This window comes from Xenopus tropicalis, chromosome 8, assembly GCF_000004195.4.
Source record: "Xenopus tropicalis strain Nigerian chromosome 8, UCB_Xtro_10.0, whole genome shotgun sequence".
Taxonomy (NCBI): domain Eukaryota; kingdom Metazoa; phylum Chordata; class Amphibia; order Anura; family Pipidae; genus Xenopus; species Xenopus tropicalis.
Genome location: NC_030684.2, coordinates 101,272,683 through 101,296,085, shown reverse-complemented (window position 1 = coordinate 101,296,085; position 23,403 = coordinate 101,272,683). Strand labels below are relative to the sequence as shown.

Sequence of the window (23,403 nt, the reverse complement as noted above, 5' to 3'; positions counted from 1 at the left end):
GCGTGTCTGTGTTTTGCTTTAAGGAACAAGTAAAGAAGACCATAGAGTGGTTGAATTTGGAAGAACAGAAAGTAAAAAAGCTGTTTTCTGAAATGAAAACTGAGACCTACACGAAAAAATATCAAGTGAGTGATAATTACCTGACTTAAGTTCTTCTTTCATTACCCAAGCCTATGAATGTCAGCTATTATAAGGTCTACATTCTGTGACATCCCAGTCTGTTTTGTTGTACAGAGCTTACTTTCCAGCTTTTATCACACAACATCTAATTAAGTATCCGATGTTATTTGAAGTTCTATCCAAGCGGTTATTCTCTCTTTGAGTATAACAGCTTCCTCCTACTGTCTGCCCTTTCCCTAGACATTTATAGCTCAGCTCCAGCTAACTAAATCATGACAACATTATTATAAAATTTAGCTCTATCAATCCTTAGTTCCCTGTGCCAAATGTATCTTGGAGAAGATGTCCAGGAAATGAGCGCCTTCAGAAGTGCCTTTTAGCACCAACTGGAGCACTGATTCCCAACCTTGTCCTCAGATCCCCTCCCCAATAACAAGAATTCTGGGGACCTGTGGTTTTCTAGATAAGGGATCTTTCTGTAATTTTGATCTCCATACCTTACATCTACTAAAAAATAATTTAAACATTATAACCCAACATTTTGCCTCCAATAAGGAATATTTCTAATTAAATTATATCTAAGCTGGGATCAGGTACAAGGTACTGTATTACAGAGAAAAAGAATATAATTTTTAAAAATTAGAATTATTTGATTAAAATGGAGTCTATGGGAGTTTACTTTACCGAAATTCTGATCTTTCTGGATAATGGGTTTCCAAATAACAGATTTCATACCTGTATTAGCAGAGCATTCTGTGATCCCTTGCAGACGTTAATGAGAGTAAGTCTGTGATGCCCTTTTGGGGTTTATGTAAAGTTGGACATGCTGCAAAATACTTTGGGGATTTACTGAGAAAATAGATGAATGACCCAAAACTAGAAGTGGAAGAAATAAAAGGTAACCATATGGGGAATATTTAACAACGTGGAGACTGGACAAGCAATGTAAACTGCATTCACAGTGTACATTATACTGTATATGGAAGACACAGGGAATGCTTGCTATTGTTAAGAGCCCAGACAATAAATAGCACCCCCCCTAACAATAGTCAGCCCTACATAGGAAGTGCCTCAGTTATAAAGGAGATTTTGTGTGTTCTCTTTGTCTTCAATAATTTTTACCACATAAATATTTAAATCTAATTTAATGTATTTTAGAAAAAATAAATGATTACTTTACCATCCATGCCTATTTATTTTATGCAAGTACATTACATGTGAATGCCTTCTTGACAGATACCTTCATGCCAGGTAGGCTGTATTCACTTAAAGGAGGTGTTCACCTTTAAATTAACTTTTAGTATGATGTAAAGAGTGATATTCTGAGACAGTTTGTAATTGCTTATTTTTCATTATGTGTGGGTTTTTGAATTATTTGTGTTTTTGTTCAAAAGTTATCAAGTTTAGAATTTCTGCAGCTATCTGGTTGCTAGGTTTCAAATTACCCAAACAACCAAGAAGTAGTGTGAACAAGAGACCAAAATATGAACAAGGAGTCTTGAATAGAAAGATAAGTACAGGTATGGGATCCCTTATCTGGAAACCCGTTATCCAGAAAGTTCCGAATTACAGAAAGGCCATCTCCCATAGACTCCATTATAAGCAAACAATTCTAATTTTTAAAAATGATTTCCTTTTTCCCTGTAATAATAAAACAGTACCTTGTACTTGATCCCAACTAAGATATTACCCCTTACTGGAGGCAAAACAATCCTATTGGGTTTATTCAATATTTAAATAATTTTTGGTAGACTTAAGTTATGGAGATCCAAATTACAGAAAGCTTTCTTATTTGGAAAACCACAGGTCCTGAGCATTCTGGATAACAGGTCCCATACCTGTAATGAAATGCAACAATTCCAATAACAGAATTCGTCACAGAACAACAGTTTTCTGGCTGCCAGGGTCAGTGACCCCCATTTGAAAGCAGAAAACAGTCAGAAGAAAGCAAATAATTAAAAACAATACTAAATGAAGCCCAGTTTAAAAGTTGCTAAGAACTGCTCATCTTTTAACATATCAGTGACAGTAAGCCTGCCACCACTGAATCCATGCTGCAAATATAATTTATTGTCTGTTTAGTGCTCCTTGAAGTTAAATGCTTTCGAAAAGGTATGTATGTCATTGTGTTTCACATGGGACCAACTTGTATTAAATTGTGTATGTTCAGTTTATTACTGAGATACTGTATATGTTAAGCAAGGAAAACTACATTTTGTTGGTTTTTCCATTAGGAAATGCTGCTATTCATGAGAAAGTTTAATGAACAAAAGCGAACTTTCATGTCTGGTTTAGAGCTGAAGTCTCTTCCCTCTAATGAACAACAGCTAATTAGACAATCACTGGAAAATATAACATCTCAGGTAAAATTCAGAGCAATCTTTCTTATTGTATTCTGTTTTTACTGGACTCTCACCAACTCCAAGTAACAGTGTTACTATAACTATAATTAGCTTGCAAGTAACTAACTGATTGTAGCAGTGCTGTTTGTATCTGGGCAGAATGTACAGACGTGCATGGGAATTTGGCCAAATTGTACTGTAATTCATACCCTATATAAAGGTCCCATCTAGAATATGCGGTTCAGTTTTAGTCTTTAGTATTCAAAATAAATGTTACTGAAATAAGGAGAGTCTAGAGAAGGGGCACTAAGCTCATAAAGGGTATGAAGATCTGAGAAAGAAGTTGTGATTGTTACATTAGGGAAGAGACTTAAAGGAGAAGGAAAGGCTAATAAAGAGTTAATCTCAAGCTGCAGGCATACCTTCAGTTGTCTCAATAGTGCCCTTAAGTCTCATCATATGTCTCCTGTTCAGATGATCAGAAGCCAAACAGGAAGAAAAAACGTTGAGCTGTGTAAAGAAAGTTCCCATAATGCCTCACTCCTGCACCAAAAGCAAGACCTGTGTACATGCTCAGTTAGTTAGACTATGAGTCAGCTTCCTGCTGATTGGCTCAGATCCACATTCCTAAGGGGGGGGAGTGAGTTCTTAGCATTCTTGAGGGAGGGGGGAGCAGGAGAGAGCAGAGAACTGCATGTCTCTGGCACATGAATTACAGACACAAGAAATCTTTTCACAGAGAAGTCAGTGCAGTGTTTCTGTGAGTGCTTATGGCTGTATTTACATAGACCTTTCTGATAAAGCTTACTTAGTTATTACCTTTCTTTTTTTTTTAAATGATATTTTCACTTCTCTGAATAGAGACATATTCAGATTTCATTATTCATTCAGTTTAAGAAGCATGTCAACTAATTTTTTCTTCAGAGGACTTAAGAAAGTACCTACATAATAAGTTCAGTAAACACTATGGGGGAGATTTACCTAGACACGAACGCTGCCGCTGTTTACAATAGTTCGGTACGAAAATTTCGGGACTTTCGGATTGCCAATACGATATTATCGTGACTAATACGATTTTTTCGTAAGCATTTTCGTGATATTTGCGATCTTCAGAAATTTTCGTTTCCAATCCAAATTTTTCCCATTTGGGATTCGAACTTGTGATTTGATAAATCTGCCCCTATGAGTTATCATTTTATGCAAGCACACAATTACATACACGGGTCACATGAGACATATCTCCTGCTTTCTATTATTCATGTTAAATCTGGAGATGCTGAGTGACTGGTTATTGTGAATGCTGTTCACAGATTGCAGAATGGAAAATGCAACTGGATCTTAGCTTGCCGTCTCCACTCAGTGATGTGGAATCATGGCTTTTGAAGGGTGAAGATCTGATGTCACACAAAATACTGGATACAGAAACGCACAACAAAGCTGTGTCTCTTCTTCAGAATTCATCTGCATCCTTTAAGGTATGAAGCCGTTATTTCTCTTATTGTAAATCCAAAGGTTAGCTGCTGTGGTAGGAATAACTTACACAGGCAACATTAGCTGGAGAGTCGCCATTGGCACCAAATGAACACTTCCATGGGTTGCTTCCTTCCAGTTAAGCATTCCAGTTTATTTTCTTGTTTGTCAAGGAACTGAAATTACAGAAACTGCACCGATGTCCTGAACACCTGTATATTCAGTATGCAATTTACTTACCCAACTGTGACTTCCAGACAGATATAGAGACAGCTCTAATATCTCCCCATGCCATTCTGTGCTGTAAGAATTTACACCTCTTGGAAAACCTGGCACAGATCATGGAATTTACAGTGCTTGTAGTCAAGTTATAGATTCTAGATTTGGATGTTCTCATTCAAAGGGGTGGTTCACCTTTAAGCTAACTTTTGGTATGTTATAGAATGACCTATTCTAAGCAACTTTTCAATTGGTCTTTTTTTTTTTTTTTTAAATATTTACCTTGCAACTCTTTGCAGTTTATCTGTGCAGCTTTTAAATGGGGGTCACTGACCCCAGCAGCCAAACAACTATTGCTCTGTGAGGCTACAGTTGTATTCTTATTGTTACTTTTTGTAACTTTCTTTTCTATTCAGGCCCTCTCCTAGTCACACAACAGTCTTGCATCCAAACCACTCCCTGGTTTCTATGGTAACTTGTACCCTAGCAACCAAATAACCGCTGAAACTACAAATTGGAGAGCTCCTGAACCAAAAATGAAATAACTAAAAAACTACATATAATACAAAATAAAGATCAATTGCAAATTGTTTCAGAATATTACTCTCTACATCATGTTAAAAGTTAACTTAAAGGTGAACAACCCCTATGTGATAGAGTTTATTTAGAGGATATTAAGGCTAGAGGTAAAAAGGTGGTTTTGAGACTTTTGCCACCTGTTTTTTTCCACGCCTAAAACACCCCGAAACTTCTCCATTTATCCCATTGCTGCCTATGAAAATTGTGTGATTTTCATGTGACCCTCATCTCTGCTGTCATAGTAACATAGTAAGTTGGGTTGAAAAAAGGCATCCATCCATCCATCACGTTCAACCATAATGCCTATATATAACCTGCCTAACTACTAGTTGATCCAGAGGAAGGCAAAAAAAACCCATCTGAAGCCTCTCTAATTTGCCGCAGAGGGGAAAAAATTCCTTCCTGACTCCAAGATGGCAATCGGACCAGTCCCTGGATCAACTTGTACTAAGAGCTATCTCCCATAACCCTGTATTCCCTCACTTGTACTGAGAGCTATCTCCCATAACCCCGTATTCCCTCACTTGTACTGAGAGCTATCTCCCATAACCCTGTATTCCCTCACTTGTACTGAGAGCTATCTCCCATAACCCTGTATTCCCTCACTTGTACTGAGAGCTATCTCCCATAACCCTGTATTCCCTCACTTGTACTGAGAGCTATCTCCCCTACCCCTGTATTCCCTCACTTGTACTGAGAGCTATCTCCCCTACCCCTGTATTCCCTCACTTGTACTGAGAGCTATCTCCCATAACCCTGTATTCCCTCACTTGTACTGAGAGCTATCTCCCATACCCCTGTATTCCCTCACTTGTACTGAGAGCTATCTCCCCTACCCCTGTATTCCCTCACTTGTACTGAGAGCTATCTCCCATACCCCTGTATTCCCTCACTTGTACTGAGAGCTATCTCCCCTACCCCTGTATTCCCTCACTTGTACTGAGAGCTATCTCCCATAACCCTGTATTCCCTCACTTGTACTGAGAGCTATCTCCCATACCCCTGTATTCCCTCACTTGTACTGAGAGCTATCCCCCATACCCCTGTATTCCCTCACTTGTACTGAGAGCTATCTCCCCTACCCCTGTATTCCCTCACTTGTACTGAGAGCTATCTCCCCTACCCCTGTATTCCCTCACTTGTACTGAGAGCTATCCCCCATACCCCTGTATTCCCTCACTTGTACTGAGAGCTATCTCCCATAACCCTGTATTCCCTCACTTGTACTGAGAGCTATCTCCCATACCCCTGTATTCCCTCACTTGTACTGAGAGCTATCTCCCATACCCCTGTATTCCCTCACTTGTACTGAGAGCTATCTCCCATACCCCTGTATTCCCTCACTTGTACTGAGAGCTATCTCCCATACCCCTGTATTCCCTCACTTGTACTGAGAGCTATCTCCCATACCCCTGTATTCCCTCACTTGTACTAAGAGCTAGCTCCCATAACCCTGTATTCCCTCACTTGCTAAGAATCCATCCGGCCCCTCCTTAAAGCTATAGTCATGTTTTTGTGGTTTCATAGACAGCAGTGAAGGTTGTTTTTTAAAGCTGTGTTTTAATCGTGTAAAATGCCCAAGCAGCAAAAGATCTGGAATTTATCATTTTACGTATATATGTGTCTTCTGACTTTCTAATATTATATAAATCTAGAAGAACACAACTTTATAGAATGCTGTTTAGATGCTGAAAGGTTCTCACGTGATTTCTTTGTGTTCTACACTTAGGAGCTGTTGGCCAGTGCTGATTCTCATTCACAGACTCTACAGACATTCAAAAATTTAGACGACAATGGCTTTGTTCTTGTTCCTACTGATAAAATTGAGGAGATGAAATTACGGTATGATTTCTGTGTGGCTTAGGTTGTCAAACTGTGATTGTAAGTGCCACAGTTAATTTGTAAGCATTTGGCTTAATATATGTTTGAGTGTTAAATGATTTATTCTTGATACTATAACATCACAGTAAGGGCAAGTAGGGCTATAAATATTCTAGAATTAAATTTCCTATAATAATAATAATCTGATAAACTTTTGCGTTTATTTAGGTTGGAAAAGATTACAGCTGCAGACTTCAGCCTGATGCTAGATTACCGCTGCTCTGGACATTCCATTCTTGCTTTGCTAGATGAAGGCAGACCAAAGCTCAAAACATGGAATACCAAGTGCAAGACGCAGGGGATGGCAGAATCCCTTCTTGCCGATTGGAAAGTGAGTTTTTGACAATAATACCTACTATTCCAGTTTTAATAACGTACCTTAGCTTACAGCCACATCATATGTGAAAAGACATGCTGTGGTGTTTGTGGGTGTATAAGGGCTATGCCACACAGGACACAAATCTTCCTACTATGCGTGAAAGATCTTATAGTTGTGCCTACACTCAGAAGCATTGCTTTGGCCCAGGTGAAGGCACACACAGCGTATTTCAGCTGGAAACGGTTTAAGTATGCAGTTTGGGCTGAAATATGCTGCATGTGTCTGAACTCCGGACTGAAGCAATGCTTCTGGGTGCAGGCACAGCTTTTAGATTTTCATAGCATAGGGAGAAGATTCTTGGCCTGCCTGCAGATATCTGCAGACCAAAATTCTGCCCCATCAGGTATTTTGCCTGAATAATAGAATTGTTCAAATACTGGGATGAAAGGAATGTTAGCTCATTTCCTTATCTACAAAGTTACATAGTTACATAGGGTTCAAAAAAGACCAGTGTCCATCAAGTTCAACCCATCCAAGTAAACCCAGCACACCTAACCCACACCTACCAATCTATACACTCACATACATAAACTATAAATACAACCACTAGTACTAACTGTAGATATTAGTATCACAATAGCCTTGGTGAATATGTGACTTCAAGCAGTGGTGTATAGTTAGCAAAGAGTAAAGGCCCCCATACACGGGCCAATAGAAGCTGCCGATATCGGTCCTTTGGACCGATTCGGCAGCTAATCGGCCCGTGTATGGGCAGAAACAAGTGGCCTGGCCGACCGATATCTGGCCTGAAATTGGCCAGATATCGATCGGCCAGGTTAGAAAATCCGGTCGGATCGGGGACCGCATCGGCTCGTTGATGCGGTCCCCGAACCGACTGCCCATGACCACAAATGTAATCCGATCGTTTGGCCTCAGGGCCAAACGATCGGATTATTTTTTTTTAAAGCAACTTCCTACCCGATATCGCCCACCCGACCCGACATCGCCAAGCGAGCGGATCTTATAGTGTATGGGGACCTTAAGTAAAGTAAGGGCGATGACAGATGAGGAGATTAGTTACCCCTAGTGGCAATAAATAGTCTCCTCAAACGCTTTCCTATCAGCCAGAATGTTAATCGCCAGTAGGAAAACATATGTGTTGCATCAGAAAGCCATTCCTTTAGTAGACAACAATGTCTGCTGCTGTAGCAGCCTTGACCTTACTTCTAGAACAGAATTATAGGGCAACTTTGTGGGCAGATGCAAGCTACAACAAATTCATCTACTACAGCGGTTCTCAACCTGGGGGTCGAATGACCCTTTCACAGGGGTCGCGACAGTCCCGGTTTTTACAGCGCGTCCCGATGTCCCGGATTGTTCAATGGATGTCCCGTATTACGGAAATGCAGAACATTCAGACCGCTCCGGCACCGTCTCTTCTTGCGGGTCCTGCTTCTTATTCGGCTCCTCGTACGGCGGCGACAGTTCCTTTTATAAGGTTGCGCCCGTGCGCACGTGTGACGTCACACGTACGCACGGGCGCAACCTTATAAAAGGTCCTGTCGCCACCGTATGAGGAGCCGAATAAGGAGCAGGAGCCGCAAGAAGTCTGTGGGGGAATTTTCTATTGGAGGTACTCTCTATGGGGGCAATTGGGGGGGCTCTGTGTATGGGGGGGGTACTGTGTATGGGGGGCACTGTATGGGGGGACACTGTAAGGAGGGCTACTGTGTATGGGGGGGCTCAGTGTATGGGGGGGCTCTGTGTATGGGGGGGCTCTGTGTATGGGGGGGTACTGTGTATGGGGGGCACTGTGTAAGGAGGGCTACTGTGTATGGGGGGCACTGTGTATGGGGGCATTGTGTATGGAGGGTACTTTCTATGGGGGCTACTGTCTGTGGGGCAATTGAGGGCATGGTCTATGGGGTCAATTGGGGACACTGTCTATGGGGGGGTACTGTTTATGGGGGCAAATAAGGCACTGTGTATGGGGGCACTGTATGGGGGTGCTGTCTATTGGGCCATCGTGGGTACTATTTTAACTATTTTAAAAACTACAATGTACAGCAAAAAGGATACAAATCCTCGCTGTGATTAGGGGCTGATTTACTAAAACTACAATTTATTATTTAATAACTAGAACTTATTATTTTTTTGAATAAAACACAATCATTCTTGCATTTATTAAATGTCATGAAAATGTTGGTAGGGTCAATTGAAAATATTAAGTTAATTGTCCGAAAATCAATTTTTTCGAGCCGAAAAATTTGTGAAATTCATGACATTTTAAATGGTAGTTAATTTCCATGGAAGTGCTCCAGCGGCAATTTAAGGAGAACTGGCGCTCATTCTTGGAAAATAATAATCTTTCAAGTTTCACTTGAAAATGTGTTAAAAAGAAAAAAATGATGTGATTAACGTTCCCTTCAAATGTGTCAAGGACAGGGTGTCACCAACTATTCTGTTCCTCTACACATTTTTTAAGAAAATACTCTCTTTTTCAGAAAAAATAGAAACAATCGTATACTGCCAAAAAAACACATATGTAAATCAAACTTTTCTCAGAAAACACTAGTAAATGGGCCCCTTAGTGTGCTTCATGTGAATGGGACTATAGACAGTGTTCCTTGGGTAAAACCATTGCTTCTCCACCTTTGCATCCACAAGGCCAGATTATACTGATAATGTGAAGGAAAAGCATTGTCTCTTGCTTTGAGCAATTGCTATAGGGTTATTAGAGGGCTGTAAAGGTGGCCATACACACACCAATATTATTGTACTAAACGACAATCAGTGCATGTCATGGTGGGAGACAAAGTGACCAATATTGGTAAAAGCCTTAGATATTGGCTGTCTCATCGATCGGGCACAACTGAATATTTTTAAAGGTGCCCGAACATCATAAAGTTAATACTGAATCATTAGATAGGGGTTAAAATTTCCTCTGTTTTTACCTGCATATCTGATGATTTGTCTCTTAACAATAGTGGGGTGAACAAACAATCTTTTCTAATACCAGTGGTTGTGGGAAAGATCTTAATTGTAGCATGTATGGCCACCTTTAGGGTTGTTATAGGGCAATTAAAAAAATGAGACATTTAAAAAATATTCACATTTTTTTTTTAGGAATTTGTTGAAGATATGGCATTTTTGATTCGCCTGGATGCGGCTTTTCAGAATTTCGTAGAACTCAAGGATAAATTATTAGCTGCATATTGTAAGTGTTGGTCACTGCTCTTATGAATGGAATGGCAAGTCATGCTATCTATCTACCAAATCATTAGCTGCTAGTCCCAGTTTTGAGTACAAGTGACAGTCTGTGACTGTAGATTGGTTGTTGGGAATTGTAGTTCACAAAAGATCCTAGGCCTGATGAAAATAATAAAAATATATATCCTTTTTTTACATTTATAGTGGATGATTCTGATATCTCAAAAGAGTACAAAATTATCAAAATGAAATATAACGAGTTTGTGGATCTGGTTCACCTTGCAAGCTCCAACCTGGAAAAACTCCTTTCAACTTGGACACATTATGAAAATAATTTTGACCTTATTAGGGGTTGGCTGGAAGAGCAGGGGAGGATAGCGCCCACTAAAGTAAGTGTCTGTTGCATTGCTTGGCTTTATATTTTATGTTTTCTTGTTTTTAACATTTTTCAAAAATAAAAACATTAGAGTCATATATGTATTCTGGAAGGGATTAATAATTCTGATGCAGTTACTTATTTACATGGATAAACAATGAATTATAATAATAAGAAATATTAGGGCTTATTTAATTACCAAAGTGCAAAGTACAATTTCAGTTGTTCCACAGTATCTATAGGTTAGCTGTAGTTGTTCTTTATAGATGTTGATCTAGGAATTGATAAGTAACAACTTTGGCGCACATTTCAAAGACTTCCAGATGGCGGCAACATTTAAATAACTTTATTCACAGACATTTTTGAACTAGGAACTGGGCTAACCCCATTTTGGAGCTGAATAGCAGTTTCCTTTTTTTAGGATCAGATAGTAGTTGTGAAGGAATTTTTGAGAAAAGTTTAGCTCAACTCACTTTTGTTTTTTTATAACCCTGATTACCATGTAATCTAATTTAAACTTGTGTTTACATTTTTAGATCTTTGCTAAAGGGAAATTATATTATATTTCAATCTAGGTTCCTTCAGAGATTTTATCCAAGTGGAAATCCGTACATGCTTCCTTAAATACTGATGCAAAGTTCTTGCGAGAGCAACTCCATGAAAAGACTGGGCTACAAATATCTGCTGAGCTGAAACATTTCAATACGCAATGGGCCCAATTTGTATGTTTACTCACCCTTGCTACTCCAGTATACGCCCTCTTGCACACTGCTGATTTTCTTGCAGAGCAGAAAGGAAAGGGTGGGACATGTAAATAGAAGCTGGGCATCAACACTAAAATTGGGATTATAGGTGCTGGTTGTTTCAGAGATACAGGAATGGAGGAGAGATGAGCATAAGGGCATTAGTGAAGTGAAGGGACTGATGTGAATTGTGAAGGACTGCAGGACATATCCATAATTCATTAGGTAGCAGATAAAGAAGATCTGTAATTTTTTAGAACAATCTTAGTAGTCCAGCTGTAACGTGTCAGTTGAGTGGGAAAGAACAGCAGGGGTGAGACTGTGAGAGAATCACTTATTTGTTAAAGAACAGGACACCAGAGAACCAGATTCTCTCATATCCACAGCACTTTACCCCATAGATGGATACACACACGCATACAATAGCAATAATAGTAACCATCACAGATTTCAATGTTTAGAAGGTCAGGTTACCTCTAATGTCTTTCATTAACAGCTTGTTTTTTTATACTCAGAGACCACAAATCATCCTTATCTTTATTGTTGCAAAAATAAGCTCCCAGCAGTGCAAATTTTCTTTATATCTATACAATGGCACACCTATATCAGTCAGTCTCACAGGTGGCACAGGGAGGATATGCACTAAAGATGTGCCTTGTGTTGGTTTAGTGTCTATAGATTAACTGAAATTGCAGTGTAACCAGAATCAGAAAGTGGGTAAATATTGTGTTAAAGAAGACAGGACAAGAAAGTGGGATCAGAGAAATATAGCAATATTTTTTATGGGTTATTTCTTGTGTGCACTTATCTGTGGATGCCAAAGTCATATTTTTTGTACCTGTGATATGGTAAGAGAACTGTAAATACTGTATGATACACATTTCCATCATTAACAAAGTATTTTCTGAATTCATTTTCTGTTTCAGGTTAAAAGGCATGATAAGATAAAACCAATGAAGGAACTCAATGGAACCCACTTGGAGCCAAGTGATGGCAAACATGAGAAGAAGCTAACCGAACCTTTACTTATTTCGGCTGACTCACTGAAGATATTAATTGAAAATTTGCAGGTGAAAAAACAAATGACACTGAATATTCTCGCAAGGAATAGCATTTCTTAAATTAACAGTAGCACAAAAAATTAAAGTAAAAGTAATTAAAATATAATGTACTGGTGTTCTGCATTGGTACAACTGCTGTGTTTGCTTCAGAAAGACTACTATAATTGATATAAATAAGCTGCTGTGTAGCCATGGGGGCAGCCATTCTGTCTGAAAAAGAAGGGATTGTGTAGGTTACACGGCAAATAATAAAAAAGCAGTATGGGTTTAATTCTTACACAAGGGGTGAAAAGAATACCTCTTACAAAACAAGACATATGTTTCCAAGAAATGGTTTATTTGTTGTTTATAAATGAACATATTTTAAAAGTAATAAAAGATATTTACACTTTTTGGTTCACCTTTAATAAGGAGCTGTGTCATTCAAGATTTTTTGGGTGTGTTAACTGTAACTTTATGAATTATACAGTGTTAAATATATTTTTGATACCTTTCCTGAACTTTGTTGTTTAGCAAAATGTCAGAAATGACAGAAAAAAATAGCCACTTTAGTAAGACATTAGAGCTAGTGTTATAACAACACTTCCTCGGGCCCCCTTGCAGGGCCTGGCACACACCTACCCAGCCCTCCATCCACTCATGGGCGCACCTTCCCGCTTCTGCTCCTCACTTCCTGGTCACGGGTAGGAAAGGAAGCAGCTAGGAAGGAGGGATTTGTAGGTCTAGAATCTCTTCCATAGTTATGCCTCTGATTAGAGGTTATTTACAATGATTAGGGGAAAGAAGTGGAAGAGCACTATGGAGTTTCAGAATGCACCCCTTTGTGCTTTTATTCAGGCAGCACTTCTTCTCCTAGTCTGGCTGCACCCTGCACGATAAAGAAATCAGCCCAAGGTGCAGACTTCAGCACAAGGGGTTGTAGGCCATGTTCTCATTGCCTGCTATAGCTTAGGTGGTAAGTTGAGGGTCCCATTGCAGCCTGTGGCCTTACCAGATCAATAACTTTACATCTGGATGATGCACAAATTGGGTGTGGGAAGGGGGATGCCTATGAATTGCACTATGAATTGCAGGTAGCACTGTTTTCATAGGGGCAGCTAAAGGTGTCTGTTCTCCAAAAATGAGTGCAGAGAAATACTTGCTTATAAGTGCTCCATGATTTGGCCCTAGAGCTCCATCACTTGCTCTTATAGTATTGGTAAATGAGCCCTTAGGTGTCATTTCATATAAACCCCTCTGGCATGCTTGGCAGGTTTCCTCTCAATCTGAGGAATCAGGTATGTTATATAAAAAGAGAAATATATTTATTTTTGGCATTTTAGGTAGTGTTTACAGATCTTTTTAACTCATGTTAAAGGATGCATTTTTTTCATTATGATTTTGTGTAGTAAAGAAATGCAACCTGTGATTCAGAATGCTCGGGACATGGGGTTTCCTGGTTAAGCAATCTTTCCGTAATTTGGATCTCCATGCCTTAATTCTACTAATTGTTTTGCCTCTACTAAGAATTAATTATTTCTAAGTTGGGATCAAGTACAAGACATTGTTTTATTATTACAGGAAAAAAGGAAATATGTTTAAAATATTTCAATTATGTAATTAAAATTTAGTCTGTGGGAGATTCTCTTGCCATAAGTCTGTGCTTTTTGGAAGAAGCGTTTTTGGATAACAGATCCCATACTTGTACAATAAAAATCACAAAGGACACAATGTAATTATAGCAGTTGTTGTTCAGTAAAATATGAGAATTGGTCTGAATACTTTCGCAAGGAAACCCCAAGAATATTTATATCTTCTTCTGTAATGTTAGGGACACAAATGCCACCGATTTGAATAGGAGTTTTGGGATCATGTGAATAGTACAGATTCCTGCATCCAAGAAATAGTTTATATAGTGAATAATGAAGATAATCGAAGAGACTTATAAGAAAGATATTATAAGTCACCGAGTTTCATGACCTTAAAAAAGCACAAGGCCGAAGACCAAGTGCTTTTATACAGGTCCTGGAACTGCAAGGCGACTTCTGATATTCCTCATATTTCATTTATTATAATACACAAATTTCAGATAGTCATGTGATAGAAATTACCTCACTAAAAATTGATTAAAACTAATGACATCACAAAGTACCATTTATAAAGATATTATTTACATGATATTCAGGGCTCTTGTGTATTACATAAATATACTTAACTGCAGTTTCATCAATTAGAAAGATGCAATGACTTTTTCCTTAATCAAGCCAATGTAATGTTAAAAAATGGCTAGGCCTAGTGACTTAATATGCCTATTATTAAAGGCAGATGTGCCCTGAATCACATAAGGTGTCTGATCCTGTTTTAAAGATCTACGTTTTTAACTTAAAGCTTGGAGTGCGGAGTGCGTTTTCTTCCTTTCTAGTGACTTAGTACCTTTTTTTAGAATTATAATTACCATAGGAGAACTTACTCATTATTCTAGTGCATGTAATAAAACATATATACCAATTTATAAACATGGTTTGCGTAACTAAGTTTGGTTACTTGTATATTGCATAAATATAATTAACTGCAGTTTCCATCAATTGGATAGACGGAATGACTTTTTCCTTAATAAAGCCAATATATTGTTAAAAAATGGCTAGGCCTAGTGACTTAAGACTTTTTGTAGAATTAGAATTATCATAGGACAACTTACTTATAATTCTAGTGCATGTAGTAAAACATGTATACCAATTTAAAAGTGGTTTGCATAATTCATTTTGGTTACTTGTAGGGACAAGAGGAGAATGCTGCGCTGCAGCAGGTATGCAAGCAGATTTGTAGCCGTGTGGAAAAGATTGACTCCCTCATTGATTCTACTGCACAATGGCCTCCTACTGCTGAGATATTTTTTCAGAGCATTGATCAGCTCAAACTCATGGATGGGTCCCTCACAAATAAACTCCAGGTGCGGTTAGCTCTCATAGCATCATATTTAAAAGGCACACATCATATCAAAATGATTTACTCCTCTTCAGATGGGGGAAACAATTGTATCAATAAAATTCTCCTTGCGAGAATTCTGCTTCCCCCATCGAAAGAAAACTTCTGGTGTGGGCAGCAGAGTGCCCCAGATCTCTCATTATGCACATGCATGTGATGTAGGATCAGTCCATATACCTAAGCAATGTGTGGGTCAAAAATAATAATAGTAGAATATGTTTCTTGAGGTTTTAATATCATCCAGCACCCCCCCACCCCTACTGCAGGGAAAGGGTCGGGAATTAGAGGTAGGTAAAAGAAGAGGTACCTGCCTGGTGCCCCCCCCCCCCCACCGTTGCACCCTAGGCCTTATGCCTACCTCTAGTTCCGACCCCTGGTTTAGATTACACTATGTTGTGCTTTATAGTTTATACAGTGTCTTTGTTACTGTGTCCCACCAGAATCTGTATGCACAAGGGACAATTTGCCAGAAGCACCTTTCCATGGCAGAGAAGGATTTGAAAGCAGTGCAACAAGTTATCCGCAGCCATGATGAATTAAAGCATTTTAAAACAGATGGAATTCAGGAAAAGCTTGCACTTATCCAGCAGCAAGTCCAGGTAATAAGTCAATACATGTTCCAAGGTACAACCTGATTGTATTCAGGCATACTTCCAATACTGAGAATCCTCTGCTCCAAGATGATAATGTAATTTGTAGTTAAAGAAACCAGAGAGAGCATTTACCCTATTTCTAAACTGTACTATATTGAACAACTAAGTTGTCGGATCATTTTGCTTATGCCTTATGTTTTTTTTATTTGACATTTGAGTTTTAATAACTGCACCAAAGTACTATGTATTGTGAGAATCATACTTACAGTCTGTGGTATCTAATTATATACAGTAGGTTTCAGTTTATAATTTATGTGCAACAGTTAAACACCATTCTGCAAAATTGAACATTCATTCCCAGTTGAAATAAAATGGGCTCACCATGTGGAGTATATGTAAGCTTTGTTTGTCTGTAGTTTACCAGTTAATCTAACAAATCAAGGGTAACACAGAATGTGATCATTTCAGGAGCTGATGTCTCGATCAGGCAGCACCCTCACCTCTTCAGAATTGCATTTATCTGAAAGCGACATAAAAAACAAGTTTGAGAGTTCAAAGAGTAAACTGGAGACATACATAACATCAGCAATGTGTCTTATGGAACAAAGAATCACCCCTGAGGAGTTCATTTCCCAGTATGAGGTTGGTGGTGCTCCATTTATCCTGCTGTCAGGAGGTTTTTAACTGCATTGCATTATATATCTCCCCCCAGTATCTGAAGAGATTTATTTAACAATGACCATGACACTCAATTAAATTGTGTACAAGTAGGAATGCATACCTCCTAGGAGGTTTCTCTTCCAAATTATTATTGGCTGGGAACAGGGCAGACGTTTTACATTTAAAGGGTATTATATTCCTTGTGGAATTGTTTTGAAGCTGGCTGAGAATTGCAAAACAAATGCTAACTATATTTCTCATAGGGTCTACTTCTGGCATAGTAACATAGTAAGTTAGGTTAAAAAAAGACACACTTCAAGTCTAACCTTTTATGTCTATATAAAACCTGCTAACTGCTAGTTTATCCAAAGGAAGGCAAAAAAATCTTCTGAAGCCTCTCTAAATTTGCCTCAGAAGGGGAAAACCCTATCTATTTTAATACCCCTGTTTATATTAATGTATTCTACTGTACAGCGCTGCATACATAAGTAGCGCTTTATAAATAAAGTTATACATACATACATACATACAAAACCCTAAAGCAGGAGAAGCTGTTTTTCCAGAGATGCCATATGCCCTTTTTTCACACATGCACAAGCTTTGGAGGGTGATTTTAAATTAGGTTTTATATTTCTATAAAGTACCAGAGGCCAGTTAGCTGCCTATTGTGAGGTCTGAACAACAGAGCTGCCCTTTTTATGTCATAGGGAACAGGACATCAGTTCCCAAATTTTACTGCATAACTGAGTAAAGAAAAGGGACAGGCAATATATAAGCAGGAGCTCAATGTGCAATTGCCTCTGCAACTGCACAATTAATGGTTCATTTCCCTGAGAGATGACCACTTTCAATTTAAATGTATTACTGCTGAGTGTCATTAGCCTTAGTCTGGAAACAAAGTGGCAAATTAGCAGGAATAACTACAGGAATAGCTCAATTACATTCTGTTTTTGTATTTCTTTTACAGAACACTCTGAGTGGGTTTGACAATCACAATCTTGATGAGTTTTTAAAAGCAGCTGATGAAATGAAAAGAATTTCCTCTGCTCATGAGAAGTCAGTGGTGGATAAATTAAGTGTAGATCTTCGAAGTCAGTGGAAGGTGAATAAATATTGGCTGGATATAGAATAGCAGCATAATCTGCACCTGATGTTAGTTGTTCAGCTACAGTGGAGGAAATAATTATTTGACCCCTCACTGATTTTGTAAGTTTGTCCAATGACAAAGAAATGAAAAGTCTCAGAACAGTATCATTTCAATGGTAGGTTTATTTTAACAGTGGCAGATAGCACATCAAAAGGAAAATCGAAAAAATAACTTTAAATAAAAGATAGCAACTGATTTGCATTTCATTGAGTGAAATAAGTTTTTGAACCCCTACCAACCATTAAGAGTTCTGGCTCCCACAGAGTGGTTAGACACTTCTACTCAATTAGTCAACCTCATTAAGGACACCTGTCTTAACTAGTCACCTGTATAAAAGACACCTGTCCACAGAATCAATCAATCAAGCAGACTCCAAACTCTCCAACATGGGAAAGACCAAAGAGCTGTCCAAGGATGTCAGAGACAAAATTGTAGACCTGCACAAGGCTGGAATGGGCTACAAAACCATTAGCAAGAAGCTGGGAGAGAAGGTGACAACTGTTGGTGCGATTGTTCGAAAATGGAAGGAGCACAAAATGACCATCAATCGACCTCGCTCTGGGGCTCCACGCAAGATCTCACCTCGTGGGGTGTCAATGATTCTGAGAAAGGTGAAAAAGCATCCTAGAACTACACGGGAGGAGTTAGTTAATGACCTCAAATTAGCAGGGACCACAGTCACCAAGAAAACCATTGGAAACACATTACACCGCAATGGATTAAAATCCTGCAGGGCTCGCAAGGTCCCCCTGCTCAAGAAGGCACATGTGCAGGCCCGTCTGAAGTTTGCCAATGAACACCTGAATGATTCTGTGAGTGACTGGGAGAAGGTGCTGTGGTCTGATGAGACCAAAATAGAGCTCTTTGGCATTAACTCAACTCGCTGTGTTTGGAGGAAGAAAAATGCTGCCTATGACCCCCAAAACACCGTCCCCACCGTCAAGCATGGGGGTGGAAACATTTTGCTTTGGGGGTGTTTTTCTGCTAAGGGCACAGGACAACTTATTCGCATTAACGGGAAAATGGACGGAGCCATGTATCGTGAAATCCTGAACGACAACCTCCTTCCCTCTGCCAGGAAACTGAAAATGGGTCGTGGATGGGTGTTCCAGCACGACAATGACCCAAAACATACAGCAAAGGCAACAAAGGAGTGGCTCAAGAAGAAGCACATTAAGGTCATGGAGTGGCCTAGTCAGTCTCCGGACCTTAATCCAATAGAAAACCTATGGAGGGAGCTCAAGCTCAGAGTTGCACAGAGACAGCCTCGAAACCTTAGGGATTTAGAGATGATCTGCAAAGAGGAGTGGACCAACATTCCTCCTAAAATGTGCGCAAACTTGGTCATCAATTACAAGAAACGTTTGACCTCTGTGCTTGCAAACAAGGGTTTTTCCACTAAGTATTAAGTCTTTTTTTGTTAGAGGGTTCAAAAACTTATTTCACTCAATGAAATGCAAATCAGTTGCTATCTTTTATTTAAAGTTATTTTTTCGATTTTCCTTTTGATGTGCTATCTGCCACTGTTAAAATAAACCTACCATTGAAATGATACTGTTCTGAGACTTTTCATTTCTTTGTCATTGGACAAACTTACAAAATCAGTGAGGGGTCAAATAATTATTTCCTCCACTGTATATTACTTGTGGTTATAAAATGGCCAGGGCTAGCTCCATGGAAATGTAGTCCATTATATGTCAACTAAATAATTATAGTTTTATTTGTTTTATACGTACTGGCCAAAGATTCACTATCTGCCAACAAAAGCACTCTCTACATAGTCTTATGACTAACAGGGTTTTTATGACTCCTTATGACTTACAGGGTTCTACTTAATTGATTGAATCAGCATATATGAACATTATTCAGAGACATAAAAATGCATCAAGCAGGAAGTTACTGAGGGCACAAAATTATATGTGTTTCACAAAATGAAGCAGAGGTTTCCAACCCTTAGCTCTCCATTGTTGAACTACAATACAGCTCCAAGCCACTGACACATATACATAAATGCAATTTGTTTCTTAACAGTATTAGTATTAATGCTATAATCAAAAAGAGGCAATTTATGTATGCATTCTTTTTTTCAAAATATCAAGATATGGTTAGAATAAACTTAAAGACGGTTAAAACTTTGAGCTGTATATTTAAGTGCACATTTGTGTTTACTTTTAAAGAGGTTTTAATTCCATTTTGGCAAATAAAATGAAAATAAAGTTTTAAGATATATTTATTATATAAAAAATCTGTAAATGTCAGATAGTATGGGACAAAAGGAGACTGATAGGCACAGAAATGTTTCTAATGCTTGCAGAGAAACACCAGTGTCTTTCTACAGCTTTATTGTCATAAAAAATTGCATGTGGTAGAATTGCAAGCTTCTTCTGGCCACCTGTGATTCAGGCTAAGCGATGGGAAAAATTGCAAACAGTATTACAATAGCAGCTACTGCACACTGCCTATTATTACAATGCAGATTGTAATATGGTATGAGTAAGTCAGAAGTGGATTTATTATTCAGTAGTTGCTTGGCTTTGCCCACTAAGGCATACATGGAAACATTTTAAATGTTGCACAGTTGCAAAGATACAAATCAGAGGGAACACTACTTTGGGGCCTAGATCTCTGAGGGTGGTGGCAGAGGCACCTAGAAAAGTAGCCTAAAACAAACATGAATTGCTCTTTAAAAATGGTTATTGCAAAGGAATGCAGAGTTTTTATATTTCATTGTCAATTGGCCTGAATTGGATGAACTTTGTCCTGTTACTGACTTTCCTTCCACCTTCTCCCCTCTCCAGATAATTCATACTGAAATGGAATCCTATGTGTTCCGGTTAAAACTGCATTCAGAGAAAAAGAAATGTGATGATCTGTTTTGCGAAGCAGAAGAGAGGCTCAGAATCGAAGAGGAACGTGTTGGCCTTGGGGACAGAGAAGACCTTATAAGGCAACATAAGGTGCTACAAACATAATATATAAGATGTGTAAACTGTAAGCTTGGCTCTTTGTGTACGTGTTATTCTGTTTGCTGATATACATTATAGTATTAATATAGTATGGCCACCTTCCTACTGTTCCATTTTTTGGCCAACATCCTGAATCATAGGAACAGAGGAAAGTGAAAAGTAGCATTAATTCTTCATGTGGTAATAATCAATTGCATAGTTACATCAATCAAACAATTGTTGAGGAAATGTGCCATAGGGGGAATTTAGCTAATTGCACTGCCCTACTCAGAACTGCAAAAGGTACAAGCTATATGATAAAACATTTCAACTCATCTTTCAAGCCAATCTTTTTATTTAATGTGAAGGATGTCTGCTTATCATATACTTTATTAGCAATGTCGTCCCAAACAGTTTTTTGGCTACGAACAATAACTGGTCTTTTATTATTTTTTAGCACTTATATCCCAGTGTCACCCACCCGCAGCACTAAATACCCTTCTATTTGTGTCTGTAAGTTACCCTCCCATTTAGAATTATATTGGAATCTTTAATGCAACTGTACTTTTTATTCATTTGTATTTATTATTGTACTTTGTTTTTATTTACCTATTATTACTAAAGACCCCGTTTGTTGTATTAATTTATTGTTTGACTGTACAGTGCTGCATCTATAAGTAGTGCTATATAAATAAAAATATACATACACACATAGTCACCAGTGAATCAGATCTATCCAGCTCTTTGTGGCTACATTGTAGATACTTACACATTTTTGGCAGCATTTTTTTTATGGCGGCGTGACAGTAGTCACCCTTAATGTGAGATGGTAAAAGCTTGAGTTTTGCCACTGACTCCCCCGTTACATTGGTTACAATGATTTTAGATATGACTATGCTTTTAACTATTTATAATAAAAGTTACATTTTCTATTATATCCTGTACCTTTTGCATGTAGGTGTGGGTGGTAAAATTTGCTAAATGCCCTCTTTTTTTATCATTTAATTTATGTTTTGTTTCGGAATTTTTATGCACGCTGGTGCATTAACAGATTCAATTTTTGAACCTGCCCAATAACATGGTACATAGATATAGGTCAAGATCGTCTGGCCTACACGCAGGGATCACCTAACTGTACATATTGTTACACATTTTACCATTACATTGAGTCTTCGATTCACCAGTCTTTATAGCTGACAAAGCTGGATTCAAATGCAAAGTTTTCTTTGTTATGGGGCACTTCTAGGTGACATAAGTTTATCACTGAGAATAGAACTGGTTATGTTTTCTATTTTATTTTGCAGCTTTTGTAGAACCAGATGATATTCTATTGCAGTTTGAAGAATATCTTAGCTGATATACTGACTCAGTGTCGGACTGAGATGGCATACTCTATACTTCTATCTATCAAGCTTCCTTGTCCCATACTAAAATAGGGAATAACTATGAAATAGGCTAAATAGTTAGAAACAAGAGGGCCCACTGACACCTGGGCCCTTTGGGAGTTTTCCTGGTATCCTGGTGGGCTAGTCCGACACTGTACTGACTGTGGTAGCTTTCATTTGGTTTGGTGTAAAAATGTATATGCAAAGAACTGTTTTTCACACACACAATAATGCCTTTTCTTTATTTACTGACACAGAGGATTTTTTCTGAGGATGGCTGTCTAGGCCAGCTGTGCAGATGTTTACAAGCCATGGAGTTGCTACTGGCTACTCCCAGGAATACAGAAGATAATTCTGCAGCTCAAGCAATCATTTCCGAGTGTACGAGGAAGAAAGCAGAGATAGAAAAGCGTGCTGGGAATATTTATCTTCATTTGCTCTCTCCCCAGGGAACATGCAGAATAACAGAGAAAGAGTATGTTTGCTATTGTTAGGTTGCAATTACATCATAGTTTTTTCATCTCTTTATGTTATATGACTCCCGATAAGCATGAGCCACAGGTAACTTATAGTAGGGTTGGGCATACCAGGTATCAAAGCTTAATTCTCAGTTTAAAAAGCAACACTGTTTACTGCGGTTTCTTATGAGATCTGAAACCAATTCTTTCCCAGGTATATTAACTGTTACCACCAAATAATTTTATTACTTTTCCAATGTCTTATTCCATATGCAGGACCTGTCAGTCACAGGAGGAAACATAATGCAGGGTTATTTTGCATCTAGCAGCTAATGATTATGTAGTAAACAGGGGATATATAATATGGTTCAGAGTTTCTAATTGTGATAGTTATATTGTAGCTTGTTAAACCATATACTCTTTATAGTGGTTAAAGTTTTACAGTCATATTCTTATTAAAATTTGAACATATAGCTAATCAGTAATTGGGGAACTGTCTGCTGGATAAACAGTTTATTTTATATGTTGACATTATAATGTTAAGTAATACTTTCAATGGCAGCAGTGATCACAATTGGGCTCATTAGTAAAATATGGGCAGATTTGCACCTGGGCAACCAATGAAATGTTTACTTTCATTGTTAGCCTGTAGCTACCTAGAAAAAGTCAGTCGCTGATTGGTTGCTATGGGTTACTGCCCATGTCAAATTTTCCTAGCGTTCATAAACAAGACCCATGAGTTATACCCTCTGAATACTAGAGGGATCAAAGCAATATTTTATTAGACAGCACTCTGGTCTAGTATTAGGTCATAAGCAAGTGGATTTGTAACATTCAATTCCTGTAGTATGTTTGCCAATCCAGCTTAATACTGACATCTGCTGGATGGGCAGGAGTAGTCTTCACACACATATATATATATACACTGTAT

The 23,403-nt window shown here is 38.4% G+C and overlaps 1 protein-coding gene across 4 annotated transcripts in view; it reads left to right on the top strand.

Moving 5' to 3' along the window:
- Window positions 1-23,403, top strand: part of syne2 (spectrin repeat containing, nuclear envelope 2) — a 183,765-nt gene that overhangs the window by 42,052 nt on the left and 118,310 nt on the right. For all 4 annotated transcript variants that reach the window (XM_002933717.4, XM_031891296.1, XM_031891297.1 and 1 more), the window contains exons 10-24: window positions 24-125; window positions 2,355-2,483; window positions 3,773-3,937; window positions 6,460-6,572; window positions 6,780-6,942; window positions 10,057-10,147; window positions 10,345-10,529; window positions 11,092-11,238; window positions 12,186-12,329; window positions 15,076-15,249; window positions 15,725-15,883; window positions 16,346-16,519; window positions 17,505-17,639; window positions 20,483-20,641; window positions 22,272-22,489. In XM_002933717.4, the coding sequence (XP_002933763.3) occupies window positions 24-125; window positions 2,355-2,483; window positions 3,773-3,937; window positions 6,460-6,572; window positions 6,780-6,942; window positions 10,057-10,147; window positions 10,345-10,529; window positions 11,092-11,238; window positions 12,186-12,329; window positions 15,076-15,249; window positions 15,725-15,883; window positions 16,346-16,519; window positions 17,505-17,639; window positions 20,483-20,641; window positions 22,272-22,489 (2,258 nt within the window). The remainder of the gene's footprint in view (window positions 1-23; window positions 126-2,354; window positions 2,484-3,772; window positions 3,938-6,459; window positions 6,573-6,779; window positions 6,943-10,056; window positions 10,148-10,344; window positions 10,530-11,091; window positions 11,239-12,185; window positions 12,330-15,075; window positions 15,250-15,724; window positions 15,884-16,345; window positions 16,520-17,504; window positions 17,640-20,482; window positions 20,642-22,271; window positions 22,490-23,403) is intronic.